At 37.2% G+C, this 12,716-nt stretch overlaps 1 protein-coding gene across 4 annotated transcripts; it reads right to left on the reverse strand.

Moving 5' to 3' along the window:
* Positions 1-180: 180 nt before the first annotated feature.
* On the reverse strand, positions 181-11,881 carry LOC108996174 (potassium transporter 10-like). Of its 4 annotated transcripts, none has more exons than XM_018971940.2 (9): positions 11,565-11,881; positions 10,736-10,967; positions 9,962-10,190; positions 8,575-8,820; positions 7,610-7,660; positions 7,227-7,487; positions 4,343-4,510; positions 3,698-3,952; positions 181-1,298 (listed from the first exon to the last, which is right to left on the reverse strand). In XM_018971940.2, exons 2-9 carry the CDS (start codon positions 10,862-10,864, stop codon positions 256-258), a joined length of 2,382 nt encoding a protein of 793 aa, XP_018827485.1. In that variant the 5' UTR covers positions 10,865-10,967; positions 11,565-11,881; the 3' UTR covers positions 181-255. The 4 variants fall into 4 exon arrangements, with proteins under 4 accessions (XP_018827485.1, XP_018827486.1, XP_018827483.1 ...); XM_018971941.2 differs by lacking the exon at positions 11,565-11,881 and adding an exon at positions 11,362-11,424; XM_018971938.2 differs by lacking the exon at positions 11,565-11,881 and having other exon boundaries at positions 10,736-11,349.
* Between the last annotated feature and the right edge of the window lie 835 nt (positions 11,882-12,716).

Raw genomic sequence — 12,716 nt, forward strand, 5'->3', positions numbered from 1 at the left:
ACTATTAAGTGAAAGAAAATAAAATCGTACAAGTGAAGTGATAAAGGGAAAGGCCAGCCCTGACCTTTTTCTTCCAATTTTGCATGTAGATTTGTTCACCACCCAGTTCGCTTCATATCAGACTTTTTTAATATATAAATTATAAAATACCCAACAATGCTCACATAAGTAGGCAAAAAATGAAAAAGGAACCCACATTTACAGTTTCATCGTAGGAACGAAATCAATTTTACTGTATATATTGCCACCAAAGCATCATACAAAGAAAATCTGTCCAACATTCAAAAGACTCTCATGAGGAATATTGAATATAACACTGTTCTCCCTGCATATTTTCCTAAGAAATGCATATATATAATCAATAGCGATCTTCTTGTAGAATTTTGAATCCCTCCTTGCTCTCACCACCGTATTCCCCAGAATGTGAACCACCCCAGCATCTCTACAGCTCTTCAAAAACTCTAACTCATCAATCTCAGTCTGGGCACTTGCCTGACCTGATGAACCAATGGTACTGTTTCCATGCAATGGGGATCTAACCGGAACAATCGAGTCCACTGATGACATGGTCGGGTCGATGTTGGAAGAACTTGAGTTGCCATTGTTGCCTATTGGACCATCTCCAGACTGATGGGTTTGCTGGCCATAGAGACTATACTCATCAGAGTCTGAACACCCTTCCATCATGGATTCAAGCCGGACAAACAAGAAAAGGCAATCGAACAGTTTGTTCTCAAAGTCATCGTCTTTCTTGTGTAGATCTTTATAACCATATCTCGCTACACAGCGGAACATGTGAAAATTCTTGGGACCAATCCTTTTAACAAGAAATCTTTCTTCTTCTCGGACAGTGTAGACAGGGAGATACTTCACACAGACAAAGACAACAACAGAGTGAGTGGCAGGTAGATTTGTGATGAAGTGGGAAAAGATATGGGGAACCCCACTTGCTAGCTCAGTGTATACCAGTCCAATCCCAGGGACCCGGACCAGTCCTAAACTGGGACCAAGCCCGAGAATCCACGCCATTGAAACCTTACTGTGCATTTCAAACTGGTAGCGTTTCACTGTACCATAGTGCCAAACATACATGATGAGAAGAAAGGCTGCTGCTATTACAAGGGGAACCCACCCTCCTTGATTAACCTTGACGAGTACAGCAGAAAAATAAGTAAACTCAACAACCAGCGATAAGACGGTGAAGATTAGGACAAGGATCCAGTGGCAGCGCCACACTAACAACATGATTAAAATCATGAGGAATGTGGTTACTAACATGACTATTACAACTGCCGTTCCTGCAGGGACACATAAATGTTAAACACAATTTAGCATAAAATTTCCAGAATAATTCAGGAATTTCGTAAACAAATTGATATTGTAGCCAATAGATTCGTTTTTCTCAAAGAAAATCTTTGGACAGTTTAAAAAGTTTTATAGATACTTTTGAAAGGGAAATGAATATAAATCAGTTAATATATGGTTTTCGATATATGATATATTTTATGTTTTTCACAGAATGGGTGCGTTTACTGAGGCCCCGTAAATCTATGGAAGTACATATATCAAGGAGAAAATTAAATTTCTAACCTAAGATGGAACAAGGCTCTTTACATTTATGTGCAAACATGGGAAAATGACATTATCACACACTTATGGTGCTTTCTGTGCCCATTTTACTAGCACGTAAATATATAACACGAGTTTATTAATTAACAAGGAAAAGAAGCTGCCCCCAAACCACTGGCAACTTGACAAGGTTGGTTGAGCATGGACCCACACTATTTCCTCAATTGCACTGGCAATTTGATTCAGATTTTTTTTTTATATAAGTAAAAGTAAAACTTCATTGAAAGTAAAAGGCATAGCCCAAGTTCACAGGAAGTAATTGATTCAGATTTAGTTGAGCTTGAACCGACCCAAATGCCCAAACCCGTCAGCCGAAAGTTAACAGCTTCACTTCTAAACTAGGGGACCAATCTAAACTATTCGTCGCACTTACCCAAATTGTCCATTGCAGCAAAATGCTAAAGAAAATAAGTATCTAGAAAAGATGGACAGTGTCAATGATTTAATTCCATTACTATCGCCATAAACACCAAATATGAGACTATGAAGCATTCCTTTTTCTGTAGTTAAAAGAAATGTACTCCTATAAAATGACATTATATTCTTGAAAAGAAACCCACTATATTGAAACGACAGTAATGCCCCCATCAGAACTCAAGTCATGTTCTATGCAATAAAGGGCATGGCTCCTTTTATTTTCATTCTTGTCCAATCACCCATTCTACATACAACTGACGCTCAATCTAATAAGCACAAAACACTACAAACACACTAATATATAAATTATTCAAACTGCAAGTACATTTAGAGTACTTTTGTTACGAGGAATAGATGCCTAAAATGGAATAGGTAGTCATATTCCATAGTTTGGTTATATTTTATGATGAGGAAATTTTTCAGAGGAAGAGTTATTCCCGAGGCACTGGAATAAAATTTAAAATAGACCTTTCTTTTTTCAAAACAAATTTAAAAAAAAAAAAAGAATAAAAAACTTCAAGGGTGTCTGACCACCCCCGTTGGTTTGTTTTGTAGTCGGGTCATCATGTTATTGTTATTACTTCTTAAATTTAAAAAATAAATTGGGTGGTTTTTCTGGAAAACAATTTTTGAGCTGAGGTATTTTAGGAATTTTAATCTAACTCCAATCAAGACATCATGTGTTGTCACAGAATAAAAGAATAGGAATGTTCATTTCCATTCCTAAAGGAATGATAATTGGCTTAGAAATAAGAAAACCAATTATACTTACAAATGTACCGACAATATATAAGTTTTTCACTTTCAGTACCATTGAGTTTCAAACATAAACAATATTGCACAAGGGCTTGCAAAATGAGAATCAAAACAGAATTAACGGATCTAACCCTGAAATGCAAATTATTTTTTCTAACGAAAAAATGCCAGATTTTTACAGCTTTCAATACAAATACCTTTAACCACCAAAAGAATTTTTCATCTCACCACAAAAAGTTTCATCAAATCATTAGTGGACCCCACCACTTTCACAGTACCAAAAAAATACACCACTTTCATAAACATTAATACACACGTTTCAAAAATAATTTCCAAACATCTTTTCAACGCATCCACCACTTATAATCACAAACATAAAACAGATCTCAAGAATTTTTCTCAAGCTCTCAATAACTTTCTTAAGCAATTAGGTGTTTTCTTTTGCATACTCCTTGTGTACTTGGGAAACCCCTATTTCATTCTCATTAATAAAGTTTCTTTTACTTATAAAAAAAACTCTTTGCAAACATACTCTAATAAAGAGTGTCTAAATCTTAACGGCTTATAAAGAGAGAAAACTCTCAGACTAATGCAGAACAAATTAGAACAAAGTTGGAATTGATGAGCTTATTCACAGCTGTCCAGTCTGGAGATTCCCAGCCACCTCTGATTTTGAAAGTTAAGAACCACATTACAGGAAGAGAGAAAGAAATGCTTTTACCCAAGATATATGAATAAAAGACAACATCTTTGTGTTCATGTAGGATTTTATACTAGAACCACATAACATATACTGATGCTGTTAGTCCATTGTAATATTTCCTAGCAGACAAATATTGGACAAAGTGAAACATGGGTGAAACAAACGCCAAAATTAAACACAAGATGAACTTACCATAAGCATTTCCAATTTGGCTTTGATTTTTGAATCCAGCAGTCACAGCAATGCAAAGAATCATAAGGATCCAATTAATATCTGGAACATAGATTTGGCCAAGGAACTTCTTGGATGTATGTACAATTTTGACTCTTGGAAAACAGCCAAGTGCAAGAGCCTGCTTAATTATGGAGAATGTTGCAGATATGGTTGCCTGACTTGCAACTATAGCGGCTGCGGTTGCAATAAGAAACACTGGCCAGTATATGCTCCCTGAAGAACAGGACTGAATCAGTATCTATCAGAAAAACCCTTGCCATATTAAACAGTGTATCCACATCATAGAAATGTTTAAAAAACCCTTGCCATATTAAACAGTGTATCCACATCATAGAAATGTTTAAAAAACCCTTGCCATATTAAACAGTGTATCCACATTATAGAAATGTTTAAAAAACCCTTGCCATATTAAACAGTTAATTGACATCATACATACAAACGTTGGAGAAGAGCAAGGCTAAAGCATTGCGACAGGCTCACTCTTTAGCAACTCAACCTTGTTAAAGGTAAAATGAGCACAGCACATTCACATGTTAGGTAGCTTACTGTTGATATAATTGATAAACATTTTGCCCTAAGAAAGGTTCAGTACAGACAACAAACCTGGAATAGAAAGATAAAATGCATCACGAACATGAGTTTTATTATCCATTATGTAGGCTGCTTGACCAGAATATGCTAAAAGAAGGCAAGGAAAGACAACCATGGTGAAAGCAATCTGTATGGCGGAAACAGGAAAATGAGCTAAGTCAGCAAAAAGCGCCTCCGTACCTGTAACAATTCATATATAGTGATCAGAATCCAAAATCGTCAAATATTATTGTAACGTCCCAAATTGGTAAAGTCCCACGCCCGAGAAAAGTGCTACCATTCCACTAGAACAAGTCAAGGTTATAATTGAAGTTAAAGTCATTTACAATGCCTAGTGCCACTTAGTAAGGAACTAATGCCAGACTTGATACTCTTGTAACATTATCACATCTGTGCAACCCAATGTGGGACTTAACGAATTCCAGGCATAACAATTTCCCCACTCTAGTAACACCATGTTGCACTACGGAACTACAGTGTGACATGGGCCTTGAAGAGGATGTTGGGGATTTAAATGTGGAAGATTGTACCTCCCTGAATAGGTTATCCCATATTGCGTGGGTGAATTAAAATAGTGGTGAATAAGTGTGTAATCCCACATTGGTTCTTTACTATTGGGAGACTTGGATTTCAAAAAACTTTAATTTTTTTTTTGATAAGTAAAAATATTGTATATATCAAAAGGAGAAACCAGTTACACTGAGTGTAAACAAGAAAACACCTTACCCAAAATGACCCAACAAGCCCCTAATGACCCAACAAGCCCATAAAAAACTAACCCAAAGTACATCAGACCCGACCCCAAACCTTGTTTCCCGTAGAACTAAAACTCTACCCGAACACCAACCCCAACACCTTGATACCTGTCTTCACAATACCCTCCCTTTAGACTTCCCTCTAGTTGAACTACCACCCTTAGCATCGTAATTGATTGTCGAAAAGAGACGCTGTAACTCCCTGCTTTTCTTGAAGCTTGATTTGGTTTCAAGTGTGCGGCTTGCCTCAATCGTAGTAATTAGTTCGTTAAATTTGTCTTCACATCCTCCATGTGAAATTCCCACGAATTGCTGAATCTCGTTAACTTTAGGCAGGATCCAATCTGCTATTGTAGGAAGAGAGACCAGGGGAGCCACAATGTCCCCATCAACCTGCACTCCCGACTTTAGACAATCCTCTACACAAGGCACCAATTCCAAACCCATTGGTTCTCCAATAACTCCATTGGTTCTCTCCAATGGTACCGGGGTTCCCATTGAAGATTCTGGGGTGACAATAAGTCCCTTCACCTCTGGGATAATGGCGGATCCTACTTCTCCTTCAGACCTCGGCAGTACACCTTTTTCCTTCAACTCCGATCTATCCTGTGTAGCACGAGGTGAATGACATTCCATTATTGATGTCTCTATGCCAATACCCGATGTAGACCCCACCTCAAATAACCCAGATTTCCTTTTGACCCGCCATACTCTCCTGGCTCTGGTTATAGGGACAGGGCCGAATCCGATTTTCCGTTTTCTTTTTTCTAAGCTTAAAGGATTTGGGCCTATCATGTTTCTTACCACCCTGTTGCCTCCAGCTGAAAGCCGATCTATTTTCGTAGACATGAGAGTTATTGCTATCTTCAACTCGACAAGTTGGGTTTCCATCTCCTTTAGAGACTTGTGCATTTCGAGAAGCTGGTCTTGAGGTGTGATTGGCAAACCCTCCACTCTCTGATCCCCCGAAGCATGTCCAGTCTTTAGAGCTGCCGCATAGGATTGCCTCGCCACCGGGGATGTACTTGGGTCTTTCTCCAAGTTCTCCCTCCCTACCACACCACCTTGTCCTTCCAAGCCGTCACTCCCTCTCTTACCGAAGGAAAAATGTCGCAGCACCTCCCCCATCGTTCTCCAACCACTGCCCCCCTCTTCAGGAATGAAAATAAAATTCCTCCTCCCCCCACCACCATACTCCTCCACCGCCATATAACGTCCTCGAGCATTCGAGCACCGATGCGCTGTGAAACTACGTCGACCTTCCCGAACAGTGGAGAAAAAATCTTGTTTCTTATCCTTAGTACACGCTTCTATGGCCTTAGTCAGCCACTGCACTGTTGTCGAACCCAGAACCAACTTAGATATCACCCTTCGACTCCTTTCAGTAATGGCCAACATGCTCCCCTCCTTTACCAAAGTAAAGGATTTAGATTCTATAACCAGCTCCATAGAAGAACCCATACTGACCCACTCTCCTTCCTCAACAACCATTCATCATCTCAGAGATGAATCTAAAACCTTTGGGAACTGCAAGCACTACGAACAGTTCGTGCTCACTGCAAGCACTGCAGAGATGCTGCAAAACGTGCTCACAGAAGACGCCGGAGCACTCGCCGGAGCCTTCAGGGTCGACGGCACGCCCAACAGAGTTCGGGAGGTCGCCGGAATGCTCTGAGATGCAAAAACAGCGATATCAACGTCGCCGGAGGATGAACCGACGCCGGACGGCCCTCAGCGTAGTCGCCGAGGTCCGTCGGCTTTATCTGTGCCGACGGCGCAGAGTCTCGCCGGCACAGGGTGGGTGGCGGCAGATCTGGTTCTTTTGCGCTTCGTAGTGTTTTCTCTCTCCTCTGGGCCAACGCCGGACGGCCCTCAGGTAAGTCGCCCGGGCCCGTCGGCTTTGTCTGTGGCGACGGTGAGAGGTCACTCGCCGGCTAGGTGGTGCCGGCGTCCTTAGGGTTTTACTTCCTTAGGGTTTTCTCTAAAAAACCTTAAAAAACTTTAATTATAACCTTGACTTGTCCTTTTGGAGTACAAGTATAGATGTGGCTAACACTTTTCTTGGGTTGTCACAATTACATAATTTAAATGACCTATTGGCTTAAAAAAAATAGATTTGACTGAGATAATAGAAAGTCTACCTGTTATACTAAGCATAATACCTCCAAGGGAGACCCAGCCCTCTTTTCCTCTCCTTTTAAAATAATAGAATATATGCAGAGGCGAAAAGGCTTTCAGAACACTACTATCATATTTCCAGATGTTGAATATGCCAATACCTCCAATTAAGAGAAACCAAAGCAGAACAATAGGAGCAAAGAGCCAACCAACTCTATCTGTACCATAGTGTTGCAGGCTAAACAATCCTATTAATATTATAACAGCAATAAGCACAACCACTCCTGCACCATACAAAACAAAGCGGTTGTTAAAGACATAATTTTAAATTAATGGCGAAAGAATATATATTCTGACAAGAAGAAGCAACTACAGAAGATGTATAGCTTGAGGAGTGATACAATACCATTACTCATGCCAGGCTGGACTACCTTGATTCCGCCAACAGATGATAAAACTGTAAAAATCATATAGTTAATCATATTAAATAGTTTCTAGAAGAAAATACCCTAGAAAAAAATATATTAACATATTCTGCACATAGGCAAAGCACAGGTAAAGAACAACAAACAGGACTACTAGAATAACCGCGTAAATCTCAAAAAGATGGTGATGGTTTCATCCAGCCAATTTCTTCTAACTTTCCTGTTACTCTGCAACTCATTCACTGTAATAAAATATATTTCGTGTCTCAAGGTAAAGCAGAAAGTGGACTGAAATAGGTGGTTACTCCAGGAAAGGCCCCTGACTCAAGTTGTGTCATTGGAATAAAATGAAACCTTGATTTCTTCACACTGTTAAGTGATATGCGAGATATCACATGCTATCTCTCCAATTTCAGCAACATGTGAAACCACAATTCCTTGTAATTCATCTAATTCCAGCTCTGGTTGCAGGGGGTCATTCAAGTTTTTGCATATGATAGGTGACTTAAATTTGGGCTCATATTGTTTTAGCTCAATTACACAGTGTGATGTTGGTGTATATGCCTTGTGTAGAATGCAAGCAATTATGTAGCAAGGCTTTGGGTGTACTGGGAGCTAGGGTTTTTGAGCATCTCTCATCATCACTGTACTTCATCTTTTATCAAAGGAAATTCTGCATGATCATCTATGCTCATGGATGTAAAGCCTATGTGCTGAACCATGTAAGCATTATGTTTCCTATGTGTGACAGAATTATTTTGAATCATCTTCTCTCCCCATTGGCCATCTGAAGTCTTAGTTGAAATAGCAATTTGCAATTATATTTTATAACAAGTGTGCACTAATTATATGTGAGAAGGAAAAAAGGCAGACTACTCAGGAAGACAGGTAGAAAGCAAACACAAATACAAACAAATACATAATTCCAGCATCACGTAAGGTATACCTGATATGGCTGGAGTTAGAATCCCATCCCCAATCACCATGCAAGTGCCAACAAGGACAAGAATAAGAAGCGCATTTTTCCTAAATGCATATTTCTCCAACCACCTCTTTGTTTTTGCAGCAAATGAGTGTTCATGAAAAGTAGAACGACTATATGTTGTTAGCTGCTCATCAGTTCGGTGTTGGTTAGGTATAGTTTTTATTTTTGCATGTCGACAAAGCAACGAATAAAGAGCAAATGTTCCACCTTCACCACATAGAGAAAAAATTTCAGGGAACTTAATGGCACCTCATTGACCTAAAAATAGAATAATATGCCCAATCAGTGTGAACAATGCAAATAATATCAAATTGCAGCATACAACTATGGGTGGCATGCAGTTAAAATTATTGAATATATAGTAAAAAAATTCATTTTTAATAATTTCCATACAAAATAGGACATGAGTGTCAAAAACCTAGCAAATTCTAATCTAAATTGAATAATACAAATGGGTTACCAAATAATTGGTTCAGTTTGCTTATATAGCCTCAGAAGACAAGAAGGGTGGTTTGACGTTTTGAAGAAAGAAATAAACTTAAGGAGACATATCACAGTCACCTCAGTTCAAAAGGTTGCACGAAAAATCAAACAAGAATACATAATCAATAAATTCAGGCATAAATCAGCATAGTTAGAATACACCCTATTTAATAAAGTTTTTTTTCTCCAATATCAATATTTTCAGTCTATATTTTAATCTCCCACAACTAAGGACTTCATTAAATTCTTTCTCGCCAGAAATTCAACTTGTAAAGTCATTACAACAGATTTCTTTCACCTGTCAAAGTGGCTGTAAGAAGATAGTAAGAAAATAATGGTTAATCTTAATTCAGGAGTGATATAAAATCCGATGTCCCTTGTTTACAGATTTTGTATGCATCCCAGCATACATTACGTTTAACATAACATTTTAACCACAGGTTCCTTCACAAGTTAAGTAATATGCGGAGTGACTGAAATAAAACTTGCACCAGTTACCATAAAGGAAACAGGCAATAATCATGGTCATAAATCTACTTCATCAGTTACATAGAACACATCTCAACCCCCCCCGGCACATGCGGCACAGGAAAAATAGTTAAAGTTATGGCAGTTACATCTCTGTTCTTTTTACTGGAAGGTCAATTACAAAACAAAAAAGATATAGACATAAATGCATCCACATCGGATTCATAGTGGTCTATTATTGGGTTAGAGACAAAAGGAAATAATTGGCCAGCATATGAAAAAAAATGTACTTACTTATCAAAAAAATATATGTACTACTAGCATTTCCTTTATCCAATTTACTAGTGCTTAAATAAAAACATTCACTGAGGAAAATAAATAAGTTGAGATTGGATACCTTGACCATTGTCATTTGCTCTACATACAACGAAAACATACTTGAGGAGTGGAATAAGAGTAAGTGAGTATATAATTAAGGAAAGGGCTCCGACCACATCTTCAGGATCATTAACTTCTCCACTTGGAAATGTATTGTAGAAAACATACAAGGGAGAGGTGCCCAAGTCTCCATAAACCACCCCAAGACTTTGAAATGCAAGCCGCAGAAGCAATAGCGTAGAGAATTTCTAAAAGAATCGAAACCTTTATCAGAAAAGAAAATGAATATGGAATACCAACAGCTAGAACATCCTCCAATATCTGTCAATTTACTCCAGACAATATTTTGTATAGGCTTTTTTATAAGTAAGGAAAATTTAAAAGCATGTGCATGGTATGTATAAATCTCGTATTGTTCAATTACTTCGACTATATATCTCACTGCAGCATGCATGCACTTGGTATAGGCTGGATCTCCCATATTAAGCCATTATTTTAATCATATAGCTTAGAATAGTAACAGTCAAGCCTACATCCAGAAATAACACACATACAGTAATTCCAAAGATTCTTTTCTGGCTTCTCAAGGCATAAAGATCATAACTAACTGGAGCATAAAAGATCCAATAAATCCAAGGGCTATCTAATTGGAAATCTAAGGTGGATTACAACTTGGCATTTAAAACAGCTCATCCCAAAAAGGTATAATGCCATTAACAAGATGTTCTACTTTAACATTCAAGTCTGAATGCTACTATGTGAGAGAGAATCTTGAAAAAAAAGTTGCCCGTACCTTTTCTCTGTACATATTTCTAAGCCTTCCAGCCTCCTCATCCATAGGCTGATCAAGTTTCTGATCCAACACCCACATGCTACCTTTGTTGTTATCGCTGTCTTCATCCATCTCCGTTCTTGAAGCCATTTGAAACTCGGTTCAGTGATTCTGCAGCTCTCACCGCCTACCCTCTATGATGTCCCCTTTGTTCAATCTCTCACTCCGAAGCTAGCACCAAGACTCAAAAGTCCTAAAACCAAACCAATCGGAAATAGCAGGAAATGACTTAAACCCGAAAATTTCAACTTTGATCTTCACTTGAAATCTATATTCAATCCAACTAAGAGTTTTACCCACCAATAAAATCTAACAGAGAACCGAGATGCAAGTTAGACTAATAACGAATGTAGAACCATAAATTCGAACCAAAAACAGACAATTCAAACCCAATTACAAGAAATTAGTCTCAGTTCTTTAACGCCCAGATTGACCAACAAAAAATGACAGCAACTAAAGTTGAAAGAGAAGGACCAAATTAAATATTCAAGTTATGACTAAGACCACCAAGACAAGCTGAAAACGAACCAAAAGACTAAGCTTGATACTTCAATTCAAAGTATCATTTTTTCTGGTAAGTTACTTACGGAAAACCCCCAAAATAAAACTCAGAAATCTAACTGAGGATAGAATAGTTCAGGCACACCTCACATGCAAAGAACATAAAGGGGAAACAGACAAAGAATTCAGTATGTATTACTCTGACACTGAAATTCCAAGTGGGGTCAGCTTGAAGAGAGGCTCTGTTTCAGCCACATGATCATAAAAACCAACCAAAAATTTCACGTACCCGTGTACCAAAAACGCAGAGACGACCAAAACCAAGCGGGTTTCCTGAGCAAAAACGAAGGCTCGCTAACAGAAAGAAGCGAACACAGAACCTTTTTGTGTGAAGGCTTCTTTTGCCTATTTACTCGCCCAAGGAAACAGAGTTTTCTCCGACAGAGTTAAAACGAAAGGAACGTGGAGTAAAATTTGAGAGAGAGAAGAGAGAGCGCGCGCGTGGCAACTACCGTTTGTAACATTGGCGGATCTCTGCTGAGCGAAAACAAATAGAAAAATAATTTTCTCGTCTGTATACTCCGATGGCTATCCGTGGAAGCAGGGAAGGTTTCCAGTAGGCAGCAGTGTTGTTTCCTCTCTTAACCCCGTTTGTATGGGAAAATTATTTCATTTTAGCTTATTTTATTTTATAATTATAATTTTTTAAAATTTTTATATATAATATAATAAATAATTTAATTTTTTTAAAATTTTAAATTAATAATAATATAAAAATAATATTATAATAATATTTTATTCAACTTTCAACTTTTATTTAAAATTATCTCGTTTCATTTTATTATTTAAATCGCACCTTAGTTTTGTAAATAATAATAAAATAATTTAAATTAATATATTTTATTGTGTTTTGATAAATGAAAAAAAAATTAAATACAGATATTATAAAATTAAAAATTATTTGAAAATTATATTTTTATATTATTTTTATTTTGAAATTTATAAAAATTGTATTGATTTTTGTGTTTTATTTTTAAATTTTTAAAAGTTGTATGAATTTTTATGTTTGAATAATCCTTAGGTAATGATTAGATAATAAAAAGTTAGAAATTTAAAACTGATAAATATTTTGTGTTGAAGTAATGTTTGAGAATTAATATAAGAAATTTTGAGAATTCTTATAATATCCAACATGCTCTAATCATAAGGTCCAAGGTTCGAAAAAATAGTTCGATTTAGGTTTATTTAGCTGATTTAAATTGAATTGGTCATAAACCGAACTGATTTTAGTGAACTTTTTGAGTCATTCATTAAACCACTTAAATTGACTTATTTAGGCCGATTAAGACAGATTCTAGCCAGTTTGAGGCCGATTCCAACCTATTCAAAAATGTATTTAATTTTGAATTGTCTAGACAACTAAGTTTTTTTAAATTTATTG

Source organism: Juglans regia, chromosome 3 (assembly GCF_001411555.2).
Source record: "Juglans regia cultivar Chandler chromosome 3, Walnut 2.0, whole genome shotgun sequence".
In the NCBI taxonomy this organism is placed as follows: domain Eukaryota; kingdom Viridiplantae; phylum Streptophyta; class Magnoliopsida; order Fagales; family Juglandaceae; genus Juglans; species Juglans regia.